This window comes from Plecotus auritus (assembly GCF_963455305.1).
Source record: "Plecotus auritus genome assembly, chromosome: 1".
In the NCBI taxonomy this organism is placed as follows: domain Eukaryota; kingdom Metazoa; phylum Chordata; class Mammalia; order Chiroptera; family Vespertilionidae; genus Plecotus; species Plecotus auritus.
Window position 1 is genome coordinate 144,937,393 of NC_137770.1, and position 22,283 is coordinate 144,959,675.

The window sequence follows — 22,283 nt, forward strand, 5'->3', positions numbered from 1 at the left end:
TATTTCTAATAGTTTCTTCCCTGCATAAGACCTGAATTAGTACTAGGTTTCTAGTTGTAACATAGATATGTTAGTAACCTGTTGACATTTCTAGGAGTTGTATATTTTAGGTAAAATTTTGTATTAAGGATTTAATCTTGAAAAATATTGTATTAAAAGCCTTGCTGAGATCCATGGGTTTTTCTGTGTGGTGAAAGCTGTCTATCATGGAAGCTAATCTCAGTGTCATTTGTGTGTACATTAAGTGTACTGCATTTAGGTTTATTCTTCTTTTGCATTTTTTCTGTTGCATTTTTTTCCTTTATCAGTTTGGTAGAAGGGAAGGAGCATTTTCTTATAGAAAAGCAGTCGGTGTTGCCTGATGGATAATGCCATTGAAGTGTAGAAGGGTTGTTAGGACCAATTTTAAGTGACATTATCAATCTGTTAGGGAGCAGGCATGTGGAAGAAGGGAGGGATCATCTGTCACCTTCATCAACTGTGACTCTGAGATGAAGGGCGGGTTATTTTCACTTTCATGACTGTTTTGTGTTAGTTCAGCTCTGTTTGTTTACATTTGCTTGAGTTTGATTTTACCCTTATTTCTTTTCTTTATCAAAATTTGGATGTAGCTTTCTTTCCTGAATTACTAACTCCCTAATTCTTTTTTTTTTCCTAACTGGAAATTATGCATTTCTTAATACTTTATAATTCAGACTATGCACACAGGAATGTTCCCTGTTGTAATTTATTATATTCTCCTTAATTTAACCTTGCATGATATTTTCTGGTTCAAAATAATTTCAACATATTCCACTCTATGTGTGAATTAGGCTATTTATATTTTAAAATTATAATCATGTAATGGGATGGGGCTGGCTTTCTCGAAGGGATTAATAGCTGAGAGAACATGTGTCCAGAAATAAAAATTAATAAATCATCTGAATTATTAAATGTTATTTAAAAATTAACATGGCAACAATTGAGCAGCAATACTCAGGCTCTGTGAATCCATTACTCTCCAGGACTACATCGGGTATTAGAATACTAATTGTTTTTGCCTCTGCAGTACCTGATAGTTACTTGGATGATACTTTAGTTTCCTGAAAAAGATAATCATCATCACCAAATACTTAATTTGCTCCCCAGAGTAATTTATAACTTATAAGCAGAATTTGGTGGATTAGTTACATTTTTCTATTGTGAAATTCTTGGTGAAAATATGCAGTATGTGTATATATTTTAGGCTCTAATTTTCTTTACTAACACAGGCAAGATTTTTTGCTTTTAATCAGTGTTCACCAATACTACACTTTTGGCAATGGCATTCTTCCTTCTGGCCTGATCCTTATTAATCGAAACTTTAAATAATCACTTTGTTCAAAAGAAATACCCAGGAACACATTTTGAAAGAAAAATGTGGACTGTGTTAAGCTTTTCTTTGGGTGATAATTTTTGTCCCTTTTGTGACATCACAGAAACCATTACAGAAAATGAATTAGTTACAATTTGAGGTGATGTAGATCTTCTGGAATGCTCTACTTAGAAATATTCAGTTGGTTCCATTTCCCTCTCTGTTTATAGGACATTACTTTTATTTGTGTTCAGTTTAATATTTTTATTTATGCATTTTTCATTGTCAGACAAAATGAAAGATAATGTCTAGGGAGATGCCAGAGAGAGACTTCTGCCCCCTATTAGCTCTGTATCCTCCTCAAACTCCTTTCCTTCGTTGATAAAATGGGCATTAAAATGTATATGAGAGAGGATTTCTCTGAAGATAATATAGGTAAAACATATTTTAATTTTCACTTAATTTTTAAATTTATATTCTATTTTGTCCACAGAAAGCTGAAGGAACTCCTGAGTGCAGGAGGCACAGGGCTGGCCCATGTGGTAGGATGTATTCTCTAGATGTTCTCAGTACAGCTCCTGGGATATAGTAGACACTTAATACATGTCAGGCATTATTGTTATCTCATTTAATTCTCACAAAAGTGCTGTCAGTATGGTACTACAATTATGCTCATTTTGTGCATGAGTAAACTGAGACTCAGAGAGATTAAGTAACTTGCCTAAGGTCATACAGCTAATAAGAGTTGGAACCAGAACCCAGGACATGCTTGTCAAATTCTGAGCTTGAGCTATTAACTCATAAGCTACTTGTAAGTGTCTTAGGGGTGATTTTTAATTATCTTATTAAGAAATTAATTAAGATATGCCTTATTATGCATTCAGAATATTTATTTCAAATGAAATTGAGACTTCACTGTTTTTAACTGAAAACAGTTCAGTTAAAGTAAAGGGATTCCAACTGTGATAAAGTTGGATTGTGAATATGCATAGAATGGACAAATCTATAAATATCAGTAAATACCTCAGCAAATGCAGTGAGAGGCTATAATTTAAGACTTAGAAATCTATGAAAATTAGTTTTAATGCTTTTTAATTATGTTTGAAAAGGTAATTAAGAATTTAATTTTATTTAATTAACCATACATTTACAAATTATCACATTAATTGATAAAAAAGCAAATTTGCTTTTTGAGCTCATTTGACTTAACGTTTGTTAAAATTAACTTCACCTTAAAAAAGCCCTTAATCAGATTTTCCTTTGTAGTTGTTTAATTTCCATGTAGCATGATAAGCTTAGTCAGTTTTCTGCCTTTTAGACATTAAAAATACAAAACTAGATAGAAATCAATCATGAAATAGTTAGGAAGCTTTTAATACATTCTTAGCACCAAGCAAAATGCGGTGAGATAGAAAGAAGCATATGGTCCACGTTCTCCAGTTCTTTAAAATCTACTGAACTATGTAAGAGAGTACACAATTGAGCACTGAATTTTGCAGATCAAACTAAGAATTTTGCATGTAGTCTAAAAATGATACCAATCTCATAATCTACCCTTGACGAAATGTAAAGTATCCATCATACCATGAAAGATAATAAAATTGGTATTGATTTCATGGTATCAGGTGGAGACTTTGTGTGAAATAAAGGGGAAAATAACATGTACCAGTAATAAATATGTCTGTAGACTTTAGGTTTCCATTAAAGATATCCTGACAAGGTAAGCTGCTTTAAGGCTAAATGATATTCTCCTTTTGTTGACCTTCTGGCCCTAGATTCTTCTTAGCCATCTGCTCTATCATGATTGGCCAAGGATCCCCCTCCCACTGCTACTGTTGCTTACTATTCCATGCATGGAATCTCTTTTGCAACACCCTTTCACCCTCTCAATTCCTATTTTTCCTGCCTTTTTGCCTCAATTCAGTGTTTGCCAATATACTAGTAGTTAAATGGCTTCATTGAAATGAAGAAACTTAAAGTGACTAATCTAACTTTCTGCATAGGGATATCCACTGGCTCACTCGCCATTTACAAAAACCCAACTCTTTGTCTTTAGCTGACTGAAAATATCAACTGATTTCTGGTTCTCATCTTCTCTTTCTATTCTCCTGCTCATGACTTTGGTTTAACCTCTGGGTACTTAGCTTCCCCATCTGGGGTTTTAAAACTCTGCCCATGATTTCTTTGAAAATGATTGTAAAATATTTGGTCAGTACAAAATAATATATGGAGTGTACATGGAAGTTTTACAGTGCGATAATAAAAGGATCGCGTGTGCATCTACTTTCCAACTTAAGAACTTGAACATTACCAGGAACAGTGAGGCTCCCCTTCCATGAGCAGCTCTCATTCCTCTGATGTCATGCATATCAAGTCCCTTTCCCCCCATTTATTTACTATGTATGTATGTATTCCTTGCTTTCCCCCCCTTCAACAAAATGTTTCTGACATTCATCCATGTGAGCCATGCAGCTGGAGTTCATTTATTTTTATTCCTGGATAATATTGCATTGTATGAAGATATACTAATTTGTTCATTGTCCTGTGATGGATGTCTAAGTTGTTCCCAGTTTTTTTTTAAATAATACAGTTGTGTTATTATGGACATATTGGTCTATGTCTCCATATGCTCATGGTCAAGAGTTTCTTTGGAGAGGAGCATAGTTGGGGCTGGAGCTGCCAAGCTGTAGGGTGTGTCCATCTTTGACCTCATTGCTGACTCTTATTTAATCTCCTTTCAATTTATCGTTCAACAATTTACCAGTTGACTTCTTTAACAACAAATGGCTTTCTGCCTAAGAATGGCCTGTTTCTTTGGTGGTTTTAATTTTCCACATTTATTTATATTGTTATAATAGTAACATTTATGGTACTTGCAGTATTTGGGGAAGAGAACTCATATCTCAGAATTAGAAAATAATTCAGTTTGCAGCTCTGCTCACTATTTTGTCACTGTGAGCCTTTTTCTTATGCTGGGCTAGCACCACCCTGGTTTCTAGTATGAACTTCTGAGTGTTACTTGCTGATGACTCCAAACACAAAATATCACTGAACACACACACTTTGGTAGAAATGATCATATTTAAATAACACACGTCATTTGTTTAGTAAGAAGGAGGAAACTGATATTTTCTAATGACCTACTAAGGGCATGTCCTTGCTTGACCTTTTCACATGTCATTTATGTTAACCCTCCGAACATTGTGTAGCATATTGCTTTTCTTTTTCCATTTTATAGCTGGGGATCAAGAGTGTTAGAGAAATTGAACAAATCAAGACCACAGAACAAAATTAGGGTTTAAATTCAGGCCTTTTGACTCTTGATTTAGGGTTCTAATCTATAGTACAGGAAGATAAATATTTATGTGTGTGTGTGTGTGTACATATGCAGATACATACATTTGGATTATGTCAATACTAGGTAGCACTCAGTATTTGAAATACATTTTTATGGTACTTCTGAAGAAAAATATGGCAAATCGTATGGCCTGTTGTATATATTTCTTACATTTGACTTTAAGAATGCATTTCATTGTGCCTTTATTAATTTTAAGAATGCATTTCATTATGCCTTTATTCATTTTTGAAGGGATAAGCCCATAAGAAACTAAGACTGCATTACTTTTCAGGTAGAGTACATTCTCTTTCTGAACTCACAGTGGCAACTTGATTCTGCACTCCCTTCTCTTGTCTTCTTCCTGACCTATTCTGACTAGAGTATGCAGCTCACCTGGCCATCCTAGGGGGGGTGGGGGTGGGGTTGGGGACTGTGTGAAAAGGGTGAAGGGATTAAGCAAAGAAAAAAAATCATGGACACAGACAACAGTATGGTGATTGCCAGAGGGAAAGGGAGGGGGGGGAGTAGAAGAAGGTAAAGAGAGGTAGTTGGGGATGGAAGGAGACTTGACTTGGGGTGATGAACACACAATGCGATATACGGATGATATGTTGTAGAATCATATACCTGAAACCTGTATAATGTTATTAACCACTGTCAATTCAATAAATTCAATAAAAAGGCAGTATTCCTGACCGTTCTCGCTTCCTTTCTAGCTTCATTTTCTCTTAGACTCACCACTAACATACCATTTATCCAACTTCTATAGACCTTGTGTCTTCTATTTCCCAGGATAATGTAAGCTTCCAGAGGTGTGGGATCATTGACCCTTTTTTTGCTGTATTGTTCCCACACCTGGAATAGTACTTGGCACATAGTAGGTGCTCAAAGGATTGAATAAATGAACATTTGAGGAGAATATTCCAGAGAATGGCATTCTGAGAATACCGCCATTGTTATTTGTGGGATCATCATGAGGTACTTTTTAACAGCAGAGTAAGCAAGAGACGAGATGATAGTTTTGTATCCAGTCCTGAAGCATAGGGAAGAAAAGGCGTTTTTACTGAGGAAAAAGGAGTTTCTAAGAGAAATTTATAAGAGGCTCAATGACCCAGGACCAAACCAGAGAGGGTCGGACCTGCATTACCACCATTTGTCCACCATCCAGAACGGAAATATCATTGCTGACATTACACATAAGGAACTGTTTGACATTGAAATTGGGACTCAAAAGAACTGTTGGCCCAGAAAGAAACTCACTACAGACTGATTCATTTGCCTCTCAGCATAACCATTATTGCTTGTCTCATTTTCGGTTCTTATAAGTGTATTTCTAGTATCACATGATCTCACTCATCTAGGGGAAATAATGAACAACATAAACTGATGAACAAAAACAGACCCGGAGACAGGGAAGCATCGATCAGACTGTCAAACCTCAGAGGGAAGGTAGGGGAGGGTGGGGGTAAGGAGGAGAAATCAACCAAAGGACTTGTATGCATGCATATAAGCCTAACCAGTGGTCACGGACAACAGGGGGAGTGGGGGCATGCGTGGGGAGGGGTTTGGGATGGGAATGGGGGGATGAGGACAAATGTGTGATACCTTAATCAATAAAGAAATTAAAAAAAATAAAGTAGTAGCTTAGATATTAAAAAAAAAAAGAGGCTCAATGAATACTTTGAGTTACTGTTGGATGCTTATATATAAAAGCACTTGCTATGGACTGAATGTTTGTCCCCCCCCACCCCCCAATTCTTATGTTGAGACCTAATCCCCAATGTGATAGTATTAGGAGGTGGGGGGCCTTTGGGAGGTAATTATGTCATGAAGGTGGAGACCTCAGGAATGGGATTAGTGCCCTTCTAAAAGAGACCCCACAGAGCTCCCTCATGCCTTCCACCAATTGAAGTTACAGTGGTCTTTGAACCAGAAGCAGGCTTTTACCAGATACCAATCTGTCAGTGCCTTGGTCTTGGACTTCCCAGCCTCCAGAATTATGAGAGAGAAATTTCTGTTGTTTGTAAGCCACCAGTCTATGGCATTTTTATTATAGCTGCCTGGATGGACTAAGATGGGAACTATGGCCAGCAGTTTCTTTCCAAATATGGTCTAGATCTGTGTTTCTTAGCTAATTTCCTGGGTCTTTCCCCTTCACCAGATACTGCAGCCAAATGGATCCATTTTTCAGTCCCTGAATATGAGGTTCCTCTCTTACATCTGGAACTGGGTCAGACTTTCTCCCTGTTTCCACCCCTCTTCTTTCTTCCCTTCTCCATCACTTCCTCTTTTTTAATCATTTGTTAATTAACTCCCATGGGCCTGGTGTTATGCTAGATTCTGGGATCACAGTGATGAATAAGATTTAGATCTTGTCACCAAGTTCTATGTGTTCTAGACCTAGAAGAGAGCTAGGATTTAAGTGGGTGGGAGTGTAGGAAAGAGAGGCACTGACTAATGCCTCGAAGGCAGTAAAGATCGACTGGGGGGGCTGGTGCTTGAGTTGGTGCTGAGACTATATAGGTTTGGTTGCGGATCTCACATACATCTTCTAAAATTCTGCAAACCATTTAAGAAAATGATTGTATTCTCTTCAGTATATTTGAGGCAAGCCCAAGTCATGATTCTTATGTGTCTTGTGAATGTGGAAAGGGCTGTTAAATGGTAATTAATTTAAAAATTATGATTCTAGGATTTAATGGTTTATCTTTTCCATTCTTTCTTTGAAAATTACCATTAAAAAAACCCTCAAACTAATCACAGAAATATGTGCTTGTGCTTTCTCTGAAACTGGCGTTAATGATGTAAGAACTTGGCTTATAGTTTTTCTTCTTAATTCTTCATGCCTGTTGCTATCATAACCTTCTGATCGTTCTTTCTTTTACTATTTTACTGTTCTGTGCCCTAGTGCCAACTTCAAGCAAAGCTAAATGGCTTCCCTGCTTAGTTGTGCATAAAACACCAAGAATGTACTGGTGTGTGTATCTTCACACATGCTAAGAGATTGAGGGTTTGAATGTTAATTTCATCTAGCATTTTCTTTTTTTAAAATATATACTTTTAATGAGAGGAAGGGAGAGGGAGAGAGAGATGGAAACATCAATGACGAGAGAGAACCATTGATCGGCTGTCTCCTGCATGTCCCCTATTGGGGATCGAGCCCGAAACCTGAAATGTGCCCTTGACCAGAATCAAACCCGGGACCCTTCAGTCTGCAAGCTGACACTCTATCCACTGAGCCAAATCAGGTAGGGCCATTGAACATTTTCTGTGGAAGAAAAAAAATGGTGATAAAGGCCTTTTATTTAGGGAAATAAAGTAAGGGTTTTAGTACTTTTATAAATTTAAATAAAAATATGTAAAGAAAATTAGATATTTTAAAGCTTAAGGTAATGAGACTATATCTTTCTATTTGTTGTCATCTGGGATTTTTTATTCTATCAAGCTTTTCTGGTAAAAGGAAATCTTCCAGTGTTTTCAAGAACAATAATGCCTGAGAGAATGGAATATTTAAATACAGACAACACTCAACAAAAACAGCCATTCCATGCTGAACTAAGGAAACTTGTAAAATTTATACTTAAAGTTACACTTACCAAATCATATTTTTATTAGCTACCTTAAATGTTAATTATTAATATACATTTTAATTTGAAACTGATGATTATGAATGTAAAGTGGGTTATCAAAACTGTTTTATTATTTCTTAATATTTAGGTTTCTAAAGAAATAGGAACAGTCAGAGTGATATATCCATCTCAGTCATTGACAAACAGAATATTTAACTGGCACGACAGTTATCATCATTATGCTAATAATAGGAGATAGGGCTATAGTAAGATTAAGCATTAGTTATTCCATTCCCTTAAGGAAACGGCAAAATTCAGCTTCACTGGGTTATAATTAGAAACAAAGTGTATTTAAACACCGGAAAAAAAAAAAAAAAAACCCACTTAGGCACCTCAGCACACAGTATGCTAAGGGCATGTGCTTCAAGCCTTTCAATCTCTAGGTGTGGCCTATGGTATAAATACTTCCATAAGCATTTACATACTTGACATTTAGCAATAATAGCAGTGTGTAATCATACCCACATGCTCTGCCTTATGAAATGAATGAAAACTTTCTAAGGACAGGGCGAGCTGCTGCTGATTTTGTATGTCTTTCTCATCCATATTGCAATCCGGGCTCAAAATGGTGCTTTGTCACTGACAAGGCGGGCACAGGAGCCGACAATTAAACTTTCTTTTTCCATGTTTTTCTTTTTTCCTTTTCTTCAGCAGTAGTACAACTGTTAATGGTGATAATAATAATAACTACTACAGAGCACTTGCTTGCTTGCTATTGGCTAGGTAGGACTACCGTATTAGATTTGATCCTATCCTTAGGACCTATGAAATAGCGTTATTCAAATATTGTTGTTGTTGCCATTTTATGGATGAGACCTCTGAGGCACAGAGTGGTTAAGTAACTTGCCTAAGATCACAAGTCAGTAGAGTGGCTGGACTATAAACCAGACAGTCTGGCTAGGCCCCTGCCTCTCACTGTGCCGCTTGCTGAGAGAGCTGTGTCTGGAGGCATTGCTTCCAATTTTAGCAGCTTTTTTGGCACTGGCCTATCCTGAGTGGGATTTGTGATTCCTCTGTTTACTTTTCTTTTTCTTTCTTTTATCTCCCCCCCCCCCCCCCCCACTTCTTTCCCCATCCCATCAGGTCAAGTACAAAAGAGATTTTGAAGAAAGCAAAGGGCGGGGCTTCAGCATCGTAACCGACACACCGGAACTGCAGAGGCTGAAGAGGACTCAGGAACAAATCAGTAATGTAGGTGACTGTTTAGTGATGTCATAGCCCTAACTTGTGTTTCTGGATGAGAAAGTGAGATTGGGTGACTTGGAAGTATTCTTGTTGCTTTGGTATGTAAGCAGTACTCATTGTACTCATATAATATGCCAAGCTTATCTGTGAAATGTCTTCTCTTTGATTTTATCACAGGTATCTAGAACCTACACCTCAATAGCAATGTCTATATTTCTTTAACTTAAAAGAGGTTATTATTATTTAACATTTTATTCCATTTTGAATGGTTTTCAGCTTTTGAATTCTTCCAAAATAGGACTTTCATAGCTAAGTTAAAAAACCTGACAGTTTATTTATTTACTTATTTATTTTTTGCTGTGGATAAGCATACAAAAATATACATATAAAGTCAAGTATCTTGAGGAATCTCATATTTGCTAATTATGTGTATATAAGATTTCATACTTTAATTTAGATATTTGTAGAAATGAAGTATTACACCTCATTTTAAAATTAACATTTATATAGGAAGTCACTTTGAATTTGAAAGATGCGTCTTGCTCACTAATATGTTTTTTTTTTTAAAGAAAATTGAGACTAACAAGTTCAAAGCATATTAGGTACCAAAAAGTGTTAATTCAGTACTTACTACAGGTGAACAAACAGCTATTCCTACTTTTTATAATTTATGTCTGTGATTATGATTCTTCCAAAGGATTATATAACGTTTGTTAAAATGTATTATAAGAAAAAATTAGTTCAATGTTAAGTATTCAAGAGGAAATATTAATGAAATCAACAACTGTGTACATAGAAGTGTGCAAATATGCATTTTTCTTGAGAAGTTTATCTTGTGTGTCATGTATAGTCACTAAACTTGGTATATATAAATGTTATGTTATGTAGCCTTAATTGCCAGGAAATGTTTAATTAGCAAATGGTTTTAAACTCATACATGGCCATCATCATTATATATAGAGTGACAATTTGCAGATAGAATAGTATATAATTTGAGAAAGAATTTCATTTGTCAAAAGTTCAAAAACACAATAATGTTTAAAAAACATGTAGGGTATGAGAGGAGGCAGAGTAAACACTTTTTTTCTTTTATATTTCCTAACGTTTACCCATTATTTGCTCTTTAAATGGACATTTTATTTTAGGAAGGATTTTTTTTCCTTTGAAGAGAAAGGAATGAATTTTAAGGATTCATGACTTCTGTCCCTTAGTTTTTCTACTCGATCTCAACAAGCCCCACTCATGAATACTGAAGATCACTCCCCTCATCTGTCTTCCTCTTCTCTTTATTCTTTCCTTAAATCAAGACTGATATTTTACTTTTAAAAATGCAAATTAAAGATATATTTCACTGGCAGTTACATTCAGTAGTGTCTCTTTTTTGTGTGCATTATTTTGGGGAACTTTTATTAAAAATTTAAAAATAATGCTACACAAAACAAAGCTATAAATCTTCAACTATCACAGAAATTTATTTCAAAAAGAGCTAAACATTTCTGCTTAAGATATCCATGGTGACAGCTAACATAAGGACTGCAGTGGATTGAAAGGTAAGCCTTTTAATTTATATTCAAATTCAGTCAATATTCGTGTTTAATAAGAAAAGAACTGATCATTTCACCAACCTTTATCATTAGCAGGAATATGCATTTTATTCAATACCAGAGGCTGTTTGCAGACCCACTCTTCATTATGCAAAACCCTTGTCACACAGGTATGTGTATATAAATGTATATATCATATACATTACATAATAGTATATAAAATATTATTTAGATTAAGCCTATAATTTAGACAATGCTGGTTTTAAAAGCTTGTAATTTAGATATCTTAATATTTTTGCAATTGTCTTGATATTAGCAACCATAGCAGTCTTGCAAGTAGTACTTGTAGCACGATGAGGCATGTGAATATTTGGATAGTAGTAGAAAATATAGATTTCATAGTATTACTGGTAGAGATTTACTCTTGAAGAAGGGAAGCTGTTAAGTATTCTGAGTGAATTTATTATTCATTTAGAAATGCGGCAACTTTATGAACTTTTTCCGTGATCTCATGGGGTTTTCCATATTAGCCAAAGACCTTTTTTTTTGTAAGAAACATGGGTTAATCTGAAAGCTGGTATGTTGGCCAGTTCCATTTTCCACATTACTTTCAGATAAATCCAAACACTGAAATATATTGGCCAAATGCAGACAGCTGTTTTTGACAGTGGACTGGTCTGTGTCTGTTTTGAGATGGAAAAGGTGAGAAAATGTCCAGACTGGACAGACATCAGACTCTTTCTGCTGGAGGTGCTGGGAGGCTCATCCTGGAAATTATAAGGGATATGAGATTTGAGCTCCAAGTTTAATACAGGATGACGTAGGTGGGTTAACTAAGCCAGGGTCTTCACAATCTTTATTTTTCCATTTGCTTCATTTTCTTACTTGTTTTTACTTTATTTAACTTTGAATGTTGAATCCCCCCCTTTTATTTAATTTATTAGGTGACACTGGTTAACAAAATTACACAGATATCAGGTGCACTATTTCACCACACATCATCTGTACACTGTATTGTGTGTTCACCACCCCAAGTCAAGTCTCCTTCCATCACCATTTATTCCCCCCATTCCCTCTTTCACCCCCCCCTTCTCCTTCCCCCTGGCAATCACCACACTGTTATTCGTGTCCATGAGTTTTTTCTTTTCTTCTCCCCCCCACCCCCCGCCTCAATCTGTCTGGATCTTTCTAAGCTGCCTTTAATCCCCTTTGGACTAAAGAAAGTATAAAGACATAAAACAGGGGATTTAATGACACTCCTAGGTGTTTTGGGTAATATGTTATGGATGAATGGGCATTTTTGATTGCTTGTGTCTGTGTCAGTTACATGAAAAATTTTTCACACACTTTCATAATCATTTGTCCAGGATTTGAAATCATTTGGAAACGCCCACTCAGTCTGCATATGTTGGTGAGGTGTGGGATAAAATACAGCTATACATTAGAAATTGTGTGTAATGAAAGGGTGAGAGTGGGTTTAGCCTTGACTTACTTCTTTGGGGATCTATAATGACAACATACTGAACCTGGGAGATTTATTAAATGCTGCAATTTAAAATTTTTCTGCTGTATTACTCAGTAGAGCTGCTGAGAGAATAAGAAAAGAGGCCGGATTACAGAATGTGCTGAATGATTGGAAAGAAACAGAATTAAATTCCAAATAAAAAAAATTTTTATGTGAAATTTCAGAAGATGTCTCCCCCACTCTGCCTTCTCAGCCCAATCTTAGGACATAAATTCACAAATAACAGAATTATCCTAGTACAGCTCCACAATTTTTTTTTTTTTTTACTTAGTGATTGATTTCTAGGAAAAGGTTCTTAAAGGACAATGAACAAACATGAATTGAGGAATTTCTGTGCTGAATATTTTAAAAAACCTTTTTGTTCTGTTGGCCATGTAGCTCTAGCATGTGTGGGTAATTATAATTCAGGTGATTACACTTTCATGTTTAGAAATAGTGCATTCAAGGAACCAGCAGCAGGAAAGCAAGGCAGAATCACAGCCAGCATCCGAGGGACTCATCCAGCCTTGAGAAGGTTACTGATGTATTTCATTCTGCCTGCTCAGACACTAATATAAGCTGCACTTTCAATTAGCTGAGACAGTCTGTGGATAAATTGTTAAATGAAATGTAGTTCAACTCCAAGAGACGTTTACAATCTTTGTGCAGTAGATAGAATTTAGATGCTTATTTTTAAATTTGTTTCAGGTGGCAGAGAAATATTTTATGAAGGGGAAGGCAAAGAGTCCCAGATGACAAAACTTGTATTTTACAGACTGACTGAAATAGTAACTGTACCATTATGTGATTTGTCAAGGTTTGTTCTTGTCTTCAACTCACAGAGGAAATAATTGTGTGTATCTGTGTGCATGTGTGTGTGCCTATGTGTGCTGGCTTCAGTGGGAATCTTTTGAACCCCTTTCCCTAGATCACTGATTGCACAGAAGGTACTATTTTCACCTGCTCTATATCCTCCCCTTACTCTGCCAGGATATATAATTTTGGTTCTCTCTCCTGTTTCCCAAATACGTGTTTTGCTACCATTTTCAATTTTGCATACCCATTCAAAAGAAATGCTTACTGAATTTACAAGAAAAGCTAAGATTGAAGTCTTTTTTAAAAAACATTATGGAACAAAGAGTATCTCTGTAATTTGATATTAAAATGTAATTATTTTTAGTTTTTTGATGTGGCTACATAATTTTTCATTGACTTCTTAGAATGCAAAATAAATTATATGCTCATTAATAAGCCTGAGTGAATACTGTTGATTTAGTTCCCTAAGACTTGGTGAGTTAACTTAAAAATATTAGATTATTGGAGGTAAACATGACCTAATAATTAAATAGCAGTGTCTATGGACTATTAAAAGATTTGATTCAAAGTTGGGTTGAGTGTAAGGGTGAGCATGCAGGGAGGTATGACTATCTAGGGATCTGGTCTCTGTTTGTAATTTAAATAAATCATTTTGACAGAGACTGACTGTGGCCATGTTCAGGCTGCTGACAGTGTGAAATTGAGTTGTATGGTGGACAGAAGACAAGCAGTCAAGGAAAATCCCCAAAGGCAAATTTTGTTATGTAATTGGGTCAACTCATGCATGAGAAATGCATGCTAATTGTAAACTGTTGGCAAAATTAGAGTATATGCGGCAATTAGATCTTATATGAACCTGCACAACTGACATAGGACTTTTCTGTGTTTTAATATTTGGCAAACATTAACAATGTGTTTTTTTTAAGGCGAGAAAGGTAAAAGTTAGAAAGTCATTTAATATTAAAATTTTAAAAAAATTTGTTAATTTTGTTACTTTACACAAGAAGTTTAAGTTTTATAATGAAAATTTATATGAAATCTAATTTTGAGTTGTAAAATGTAGTACACTAAATTTGAAAGGAGAATGGAATGGCATTTTTGTTATAAACCGTAACTGGATTGATTAACATAGATGATTAATTCTGAGGTCAGTGGTTTTGATTTAAGCTCTTGGTGTCTCTTATTTTCATGGAGCAAATTTACATGTTACTTTAGTGGATCATACTTTATCTCCAACTTATCTCAACCAGTGACTCTGATGCATTTTTGAGTAATAGTGGGTCAGCAGCATTATTTTATAGCAAAGATTAACTATGTCAGAGAAAGTGATAGGGCAATAACATATATTTTTTTTCTAATACCTAACACATGTATAAATACTTTATTCATCTCAAAAGACTGACATATCCAGTCTAATTAGAGCCTCTGAACAACCTCTCCTCAGGGAAAGTATTTCTATAAGGAATGCTTATACTTTCATGAGAAAAATGTATGGAAAATTACCTCGTGGTTCTTTCTCATTTCCAAATCTGTGGTTTCCCTAACACCTGGTTTTGCTTTATTTTTCCACCTATGGCAGAACTTCAAAGGTTGATCTCTTCTTTTTATCCTCAATTTTTTAGCCACAGTCACTTAAAGAAACAAATACAACCCAGACCAGTAATTACTTGTGCATGGCAAGTACAAGAGTTGTGGTTATAAAATGGCATTGTCTGAAAGGGAGGCTGGGGAAGGGCCCCTATAATAAAAGAATTAACACGTATGAATTCCTTTTGGAAACAAAGATGAAGGATCCAGCAAATGATTTCTGAAGATCGTCTTTTGTGAAATCCCTTTTCCCCATCCCTCCCCTTTTTTCAGTCCCACAGTGTGTAGGCCCTTATCCTGCCTGAGTTCTTGCAGGAGCCTCCTAATTGGCCTTATCTCCTTCCAGGCTCTTTCTGCTCCTCCCATTGTATCTTAAACACTCTCACCATATGATTTTCCAAAATATCTCTTTCATTAAGACCCTCATTATGACCCACTAAAATTTTTTCCTTGGACCTCCACTTTGAGGAGGATAACATCTAATCTCTTTAAGCCCTTTAATTCTGACTCTAAGGACCCTCCATAATCTGCTTCTAAATAATTTCACCTCATCTGTCACTGTCCTTCAACACTGTTCTTTCATTTGTTTTAGGCCTGGCCAACTAATTTGTTTTAGGCTTTTGCATGAGTCATTCCTCTTGTTTGGATCAATTTCACACTGTCCATGAATGACATCCCCACCCCCTGATCCTAGACACACACTCAGACCCCAGCTACAGAGAGCTCACGGAATCACGATAGTGCTTTGTACGATAGCACTATTATCTGTACTACTCATTTCACACATCACATTCCACATTTTGGCTTTAATTAGCATTTCACATGATATGTATTTTACCTCTCTAAATTCATGAAGATGAAGATTATTCATTCTTTTTCAATTTATTTTTTGTATATCCAAGAATGCATATCATGGCACTTTGTACCTTACCTTTTTTGTCATGTCCTTAATTCAGGCCCTCTCTATGCCTTGCTTGGGCTGTATCTCTTGACTGTTCTCACCTGTCACGGTACTGCCTCTTCTCCCTCTGTTGGTGGTTTCTTGCAAGGTTCCTAAAACACACATCTAATCATGTCACTCTCTTCCTTAAAATCTGTCGTTGGCTCCCCATTGCCTTTGGGGTAGAGTGCAAAAACTTTAGCAAGGGGTATGCAGCTGTCCCTGTTTAGTGCCAGCTGAGATCTCCAGCCTGGGTGTCTGTCTTGGACTTGAGCCCTATCCACTTCAAACTTCTGCCTGGAAGGCCATCTGCACACTTTCCATATCCCTGCTCAGCGCAGGGGCTGCCTTCTCTTCCCTGGCCTTGCTCGTCCTCTCCCCAGCCTGGCAGTCTGATTCTACAGCTGCATTAGGTGCTTTCTTCCTCCTAGACTGAGCTCTCTGAAGAGCTGGGCTGTGTCTTTTTCTCTGTAACCCAGGACCTAACACACAGCTAAAATTAATAAACAAATTAATTGACTTCTTGTGCCAACAAATCTTTTTTCCCATTGCTTCTCACTCTGCCCAAACAAGGTTGCCAGTTCTGAGACTTACTCAGGACAACTCCTGATAAACACACACATTTTGATACTTTGAGAAGTGAATACCTCTCAAATTGTGTGCATTTCATTTTATAATGGCAATTATTACAAGGAGTTTTACTCTTTCTAGATTTATTTTAATAAAACATCTATTAAGATCTATGTAAATATCACATTGATTTTCTTCCTTAAAACTTCCAGATCTTTCCTTCATTCCATCATTCTCTAGCATAAAGTAGTTACCTAATAAACCTTTGTACAGTAAATGACTGAATTTTATTAAGGATGTGTTATTTTTATTTTTATTTCCTCAATTTATTTTTCTTTTTCAAAAGAGTCTGCCTTCCCATCCACCTCTAGGAAAATAAAATTTTTCTTAGGATAAAAGCTACAGTACTGTAGGGAATTAATCAATCCCTTCAATACAGAATTGCTAATACCTAGAATAACTCTTTACACATAGCAGGTACTCAGTAGATCTGTGTTGAGTACATGAATGAAGCAATGATATTAAAAATATTGACTACTTTTGCATATTCTTTCTCTTGAAACTTCTCTTTGCAAGAGAGGGAGTTTTTAAAATTGCTGTGAATTACATTTGTTTTGTGCTGCTTGGTAAACACCTGTTTTGCAATTAAATATTTCTATAGTTTCAGCAACAGATTATAGCAGTTTTCTGTCAGTAAAGCAGGACCAATTGCTTTCTGAGGTGGCATCTAAAAATTTCATTATCTTATAAATGCAAGGGCTACCCCTGCTTTCAAATATCAGAGCCAGGGAATTCTTTTTGGTGTCTAAGCACCTGAGAAAAATAGGGCTCCCATTCGTCTCCTCAGGCTGCCATAACAAAACACCCCTAGCTGTGTGGCTTAAACCACTGCAGTTTATTTCCTCGAGGTTTTAAAAGCTGGAAGACCCAGATCAAGTCAAGAAGGGTACTTTCTGGTGATAGCTCTCCTCCTGGCTTGCAGATGGCCACTTTCTTACTGTGTCCTGACATGACCTTTCCTCAGTGCCTGTGCATGAGAGAATGAGGTCTCCGGTGTCTCTTCCTCTTCTTGGAAGGGCACTAACTGAATAGGATCAGGGCCCCACCTGATGACCTCATTTAACCTGAATTACTTTCTTAAAGGCTCCATCTCAAAGTACAGTCACATGGGGGTTAGGGCTTCACAATTTGAATTTGGGCTGGGGGACACACAATTCAGTTCACAACAGGACGAAAAGAGGAATGATCTGCATATATCACAGGGTAATTTGAAGATAATTAAGTAACATTTTGTAACTAGGGAGGTGGATGCCACTTACATATATATTTGTGCAGTCTCCAAATGGGACTGTCATTAATAATTATGCCACCTAATTATAATTTCAGGATATTTAGAAGTAAGTTTAAAACCTGTTGTGTTAGTTAATAAGTGTAATAGTCAAGTGTCATTTCAACTTATTAGGAGGTCATGAGTCAAGGGAGACATACAGAGATTTGATTAAAATCCTTTGGTAACCCAAATCAAGTTTATACCATTGAAGAAGATTGCATGATTGCAAGTTAGAAGCAAGAATTTTTTAAAAAATTATATGCCCATGTGATTTCTAGTTTGCATTTCATTTTCCTAGAAGAATTGTGTTATAAATATTGTTTTTCTTTAGTTTTTACTCGTACTTTCTGTTATAGCTTTTCTTTCACTGATGTTAAGCCTGTTTGGATGCCTTTTGTTCCTGTGCATAGAATTATAGGCAATGCTGCTTGTAAAAGCATATCTCTAAATTTCTGCTTGAAGAACCTATTGTTTTTGTGAAGTACCTCGTGACTTGGTTCCAAGGACAAGAGCAAGAAGTTATGATCATTTTCTTTTGTTTGCTCATCTTTTGGATGTACTTTTCCTCTTGCAGCTATATTAATTGTAACAAAGTCAACCTTTAATTTGTTTGAATTAAGCTTTTGTACCATTGCATTCTTACAGTTACACAAGTGTCAGAATGTGCTTGTGTTTAGCAATCTATGAAAAAGAGTATAGATTTAGAAAAAAGAATAAGAGTGAAAAAACCTTTAAAATCATTCTGTTTTTTTGGAAACTTACTTTTTTTTGTAGATAGAATTGATTTTTCCAAATGGATTTAAATATTTACTTTTGTTGGGTAATTTATTATGAGGCCTCTGAGGGCAAGTGACATTTCTTGTTTATGTCTGAACGAGAGGCCCGGTGCACAAAATCCATGCACAGGGGGGTGGGTGTCCCTCAGCCCAGCCTGCACCTTCTCCAATCTGGGATATCCCTCTCACAATCCAGGACTACCAGCTCCCAACTGCTCACTTGCCTGCCTGCCTGATTGCCCCTAACCACTTCTGCCTGCCAGCCTAATCACCCCCTAACCACTTCCCTGCCAGCCTGATAGATGCCTAACTGCTCCGCTGCTGGCTCGGTCCCCCCCAACTACCTTCCCCTGCTGGCCTGATAGCCCCCAACTGCTCTCCCCTGCAGGCCTGGGTCCCCCCAAACTGCCCTCCCCTGCAGGTCTGGTCCCCCCCCCCCCAACTGCCCTCCCCTGCAGGCCTGGTCCCCCCTCAACTGCCCTCCCCTGCAGGCCTGGTCACCCCTAACTTCCCTTCCCTGCAGACCTGGTACCCCCAACTGCCCTCTCCTGCAGGCCTGGTCCCCCCCAACTGCCCTCCCCTGCAGGCCTGGTCCCCCCAACTGTCCTCCCCTGCAAGCCTGGGTCCCCCAACTGTCCTCCCCTGCAAGCCTGGGTCCCCCAACTGTCCTCCCCTGCAAGCCTGGGTCCCCCCCAACTGCCCTCTCCTGCAGGCCTGGTCACCCCTAACTGTCCTCCCCTCCTGGCCTGGTCCCCCCCAATTGCTCTCCTCTGCTGGCCTGGTCACCCCTAACTGCCCTCCACTGCTGGCCTGATTTCCCACAATTGCCCTCCCCTGCCAGCCATCTTGTGGTGGCCATCTTGTGTCCACATGGGGGTAGGATCTTTGACCACTGGGGGCAGCCATCTTGTGTCTTGGAGTGATGGTCAATTTGCATATTACTCTTTTATTAGATAGGATTCTTCTGAACACAGTGCTTTGACTATAAAGAATAAGATCGAAGTGGGAGTGACCTTCACAGTTACTTTACATGTGCAGAGGTGTTCATTTAACATTTGCTGTGGACATCACGTTGCACCAGGCCTGTGGATTGCAGAAAATATGGGGAGCACTTTTTGTATGGGCTTTAGACTAATGCTAGGACACAGGAAGTGGCTGGGAGAGGCTTTCACGGAGAAGGAGAGCCTCAGTGCAAGGGGGTCTGTGAGGGAGAGAATGGTGTTGAATTAAGCAAGGGAAAGAAGGAAAGCCGAAACCGGTTTGGCTCAGTGGATAGAGCGTCGGCCTGTGGACTGAAGGGTCCCGGGTTCGATTCTGGTCAAGGGCATGTACCTTGGTTGCGGGCACATCCCCAGTGGGAGGTGTGCAGGAGGCAGCTGATCGATGTTTCTCTCTCATCGATGTTTCTAGCTCTCTATCCCTCTCCCTTCCTCTCTGTAAAATATCAATAAAATATATTTAAAAAAAAAAAAAAAAAAAAAAGAAGGAAGGAATATGATGAGGTTAGGAACACCCTGCAGCTACTTGTTAGAGTGCATAGAGAGACATTACTGAAGTGTAGATTGAGACAAGATTGTTGAAAGAGTTGTATCATATTTTCAAATGTGCATATTTTTAGTATCTATAAATAAAAAAATTTCTTTAACGAAACCACTTTTGGAAACAATTATTGGGCTTAACAGACATTTTTCAGTATTCACATTGTGCTAGACACTTTGTTGGAGGTGGGTGGAGTGGGATAGAATGAGGAGTAAAATAGATGTGACCCCTGACCTCACAGAGCTTGCAGTTTATCTTCTAACAGGTGAGCAGGTCATTGCTGCACAGAGTGATAAATGGTTGTTAGAGGGAGGTTTGGGAAGTAAAGGAGTTGAATGAACCCTTGCCACAGCCATTTGAAAATAGTTGTTGAAGAATTTAACTCAGCCGTGGGCAAACTACGGCCTGCGGGCCGGATCCGGCTGTTCTATCCGGTTCTCTTGCTCTCCCCTCTGCTCCTTTACTTTGAATTTATATTAGTTCACACAAACACTCCATCCATGCTTTTGTTCCAGCCCTCTGGTCCAGTTTAAGAACCCACTGTGGCCCTCGAGTCAAAAAGTTTGCCCACCCCTGATTTAACTGGATCATTCTTTTTTTGAGTAGTGGTTAACACTGTTCTTTTGTAAATTGGTGCTATCAATTTTACTTTTAAGTTTGCCTGTCTCCTTATGTATTCCCTGCCTGTCAATATGGGTTTCCAGAAAATATCATTTAAATGCATCAAACCATAGTATTATGTATAAACTGTAAAAAATGCTCATTTATAGAAGAGTATCTATCATCAAACATTAATTTCAGTATGGTTAAAAAATTCATATAAATTTCTGCATGCATTTAGAAATTCAGACATATGTTCTCTCTTTTGGTTTTCAGTGCTTTTGCCGTTGACGGGTTTTGAAAATAAAACTAAGGCCATTTTTTCTTTATCTCTTTTCCCAACCTCGGTAGTGATACTTCCAAAATAAAATTTGTTTATAACCCAATCCAAAATATTGAGAAAACATTTTGCTTTTAACACACATACACGCATCCACAGGAGCCCCGCATGAACCTGTGATGTGTGGGTTTCCCGTACACACGGAGAGTGTACAGAGAGTGTGAGAGCAGAGCTACCTAGAGGAAATGATAAACATTGCTTAGTGCTGTTTGGTTTCCACCTTGGGCGATCTTGGCCCAGTCTGTGCTGACAACGAACCTCTGGGACGCCCCCTCAGTGCTGTGGGGTCTTTTCCTGCCAAATATTGTTCTCTTGCAAGATTAAATAGCCGAATCAGCGTGGCCCAAATCTTGATCCTGCTGAGAGTATTAAGACTCCTGCAGGTTGTAATACAGATTAGCTGGTGAGAGCTCTGCTGGAAAAATAAAGTGAGTTTCTCCAAATGAATTTAGCAACTGCTGTGAACCTTTTTGCGTCCTCCAGCATGAGTGAGTGTGCTGGCAGTTAACCATTTATTTTCCTCCATTTTCCCAAAAGTTGTTCCAGCCCACCCATGGTCATTTATTGTAAACATTTTCATAACTTTGTTTAACATTTATGTTTTGCCAGATAAGGCATTTGACATATTAAATTACTATGTACTGCGAAGGACAGATCATTGTTGACTTTATTTATTTAAGGAGGAAAACCATTATACCAACAAAATTAATTTAATATCATTCATATAATGGAATAAACCATACCCCTGGGTTTTTTAGAGTGCACTGGTTAGCATATTGCATTCTGATAATAGACTTTATGTTATTGGTCAAAAAGTTGTGAAATAACTAGCAAGAGGCAGAACCGATGGCTAAAAATATTTACATTGCTTCCCCCTCTATTCTATCACTATTTCTGCTCCTAGGGTTGGTTGATAACATTTGAAGGTTCTAAATTCTACAAAGATTATGAGTCTTTCCCTTAAATGAAATAAATAAATCAATCAACAGCAATGATACTAAACTCTGCAGGCGTCCTCAAACTATGGCCCATGGGCCACATGCGGTCCGCCGAGGACATTTATCCGGCCCGCCGGGTGCCGCTGCCTGTCCTGCTTGGCAGCCGACTTGTCCCGGGCCCGCAGTGCGCATAGGAATTTGTTCATAGTTTTTTTTTTAAACTATAGTCTGGCCCTCCAACGGTCTGAGGGACAGTGAACTGGCCCCCTGTTTAAAAAGTTTGAGGACCCCTGCTAAAGCATAAGACACACAGAT

General features: G+C 37.6%; 1 protein-coding gene across 1 annotated transcript in view; it reads left to right on the forward strand.

Moving 5' to 3' along the window:
- NEBL (nebulette) overlaps nt 1-22,283 on the forward strand; it is a 396,867-nt gene that overhangs the window by 199,171 nt on the left and 175,413 nt on the right. Inside the window, exon 4 of the mRNA XM_080675011.1 lies at nt 9,383-9,490. Within this exon, the coding sequence (XP_080531137.1) occupies nt 9,383-9,490 (108 nt within the window). The remainder of the gene's footprint in view (nt 1-9,382; nt 9,491-22,283) is intronic.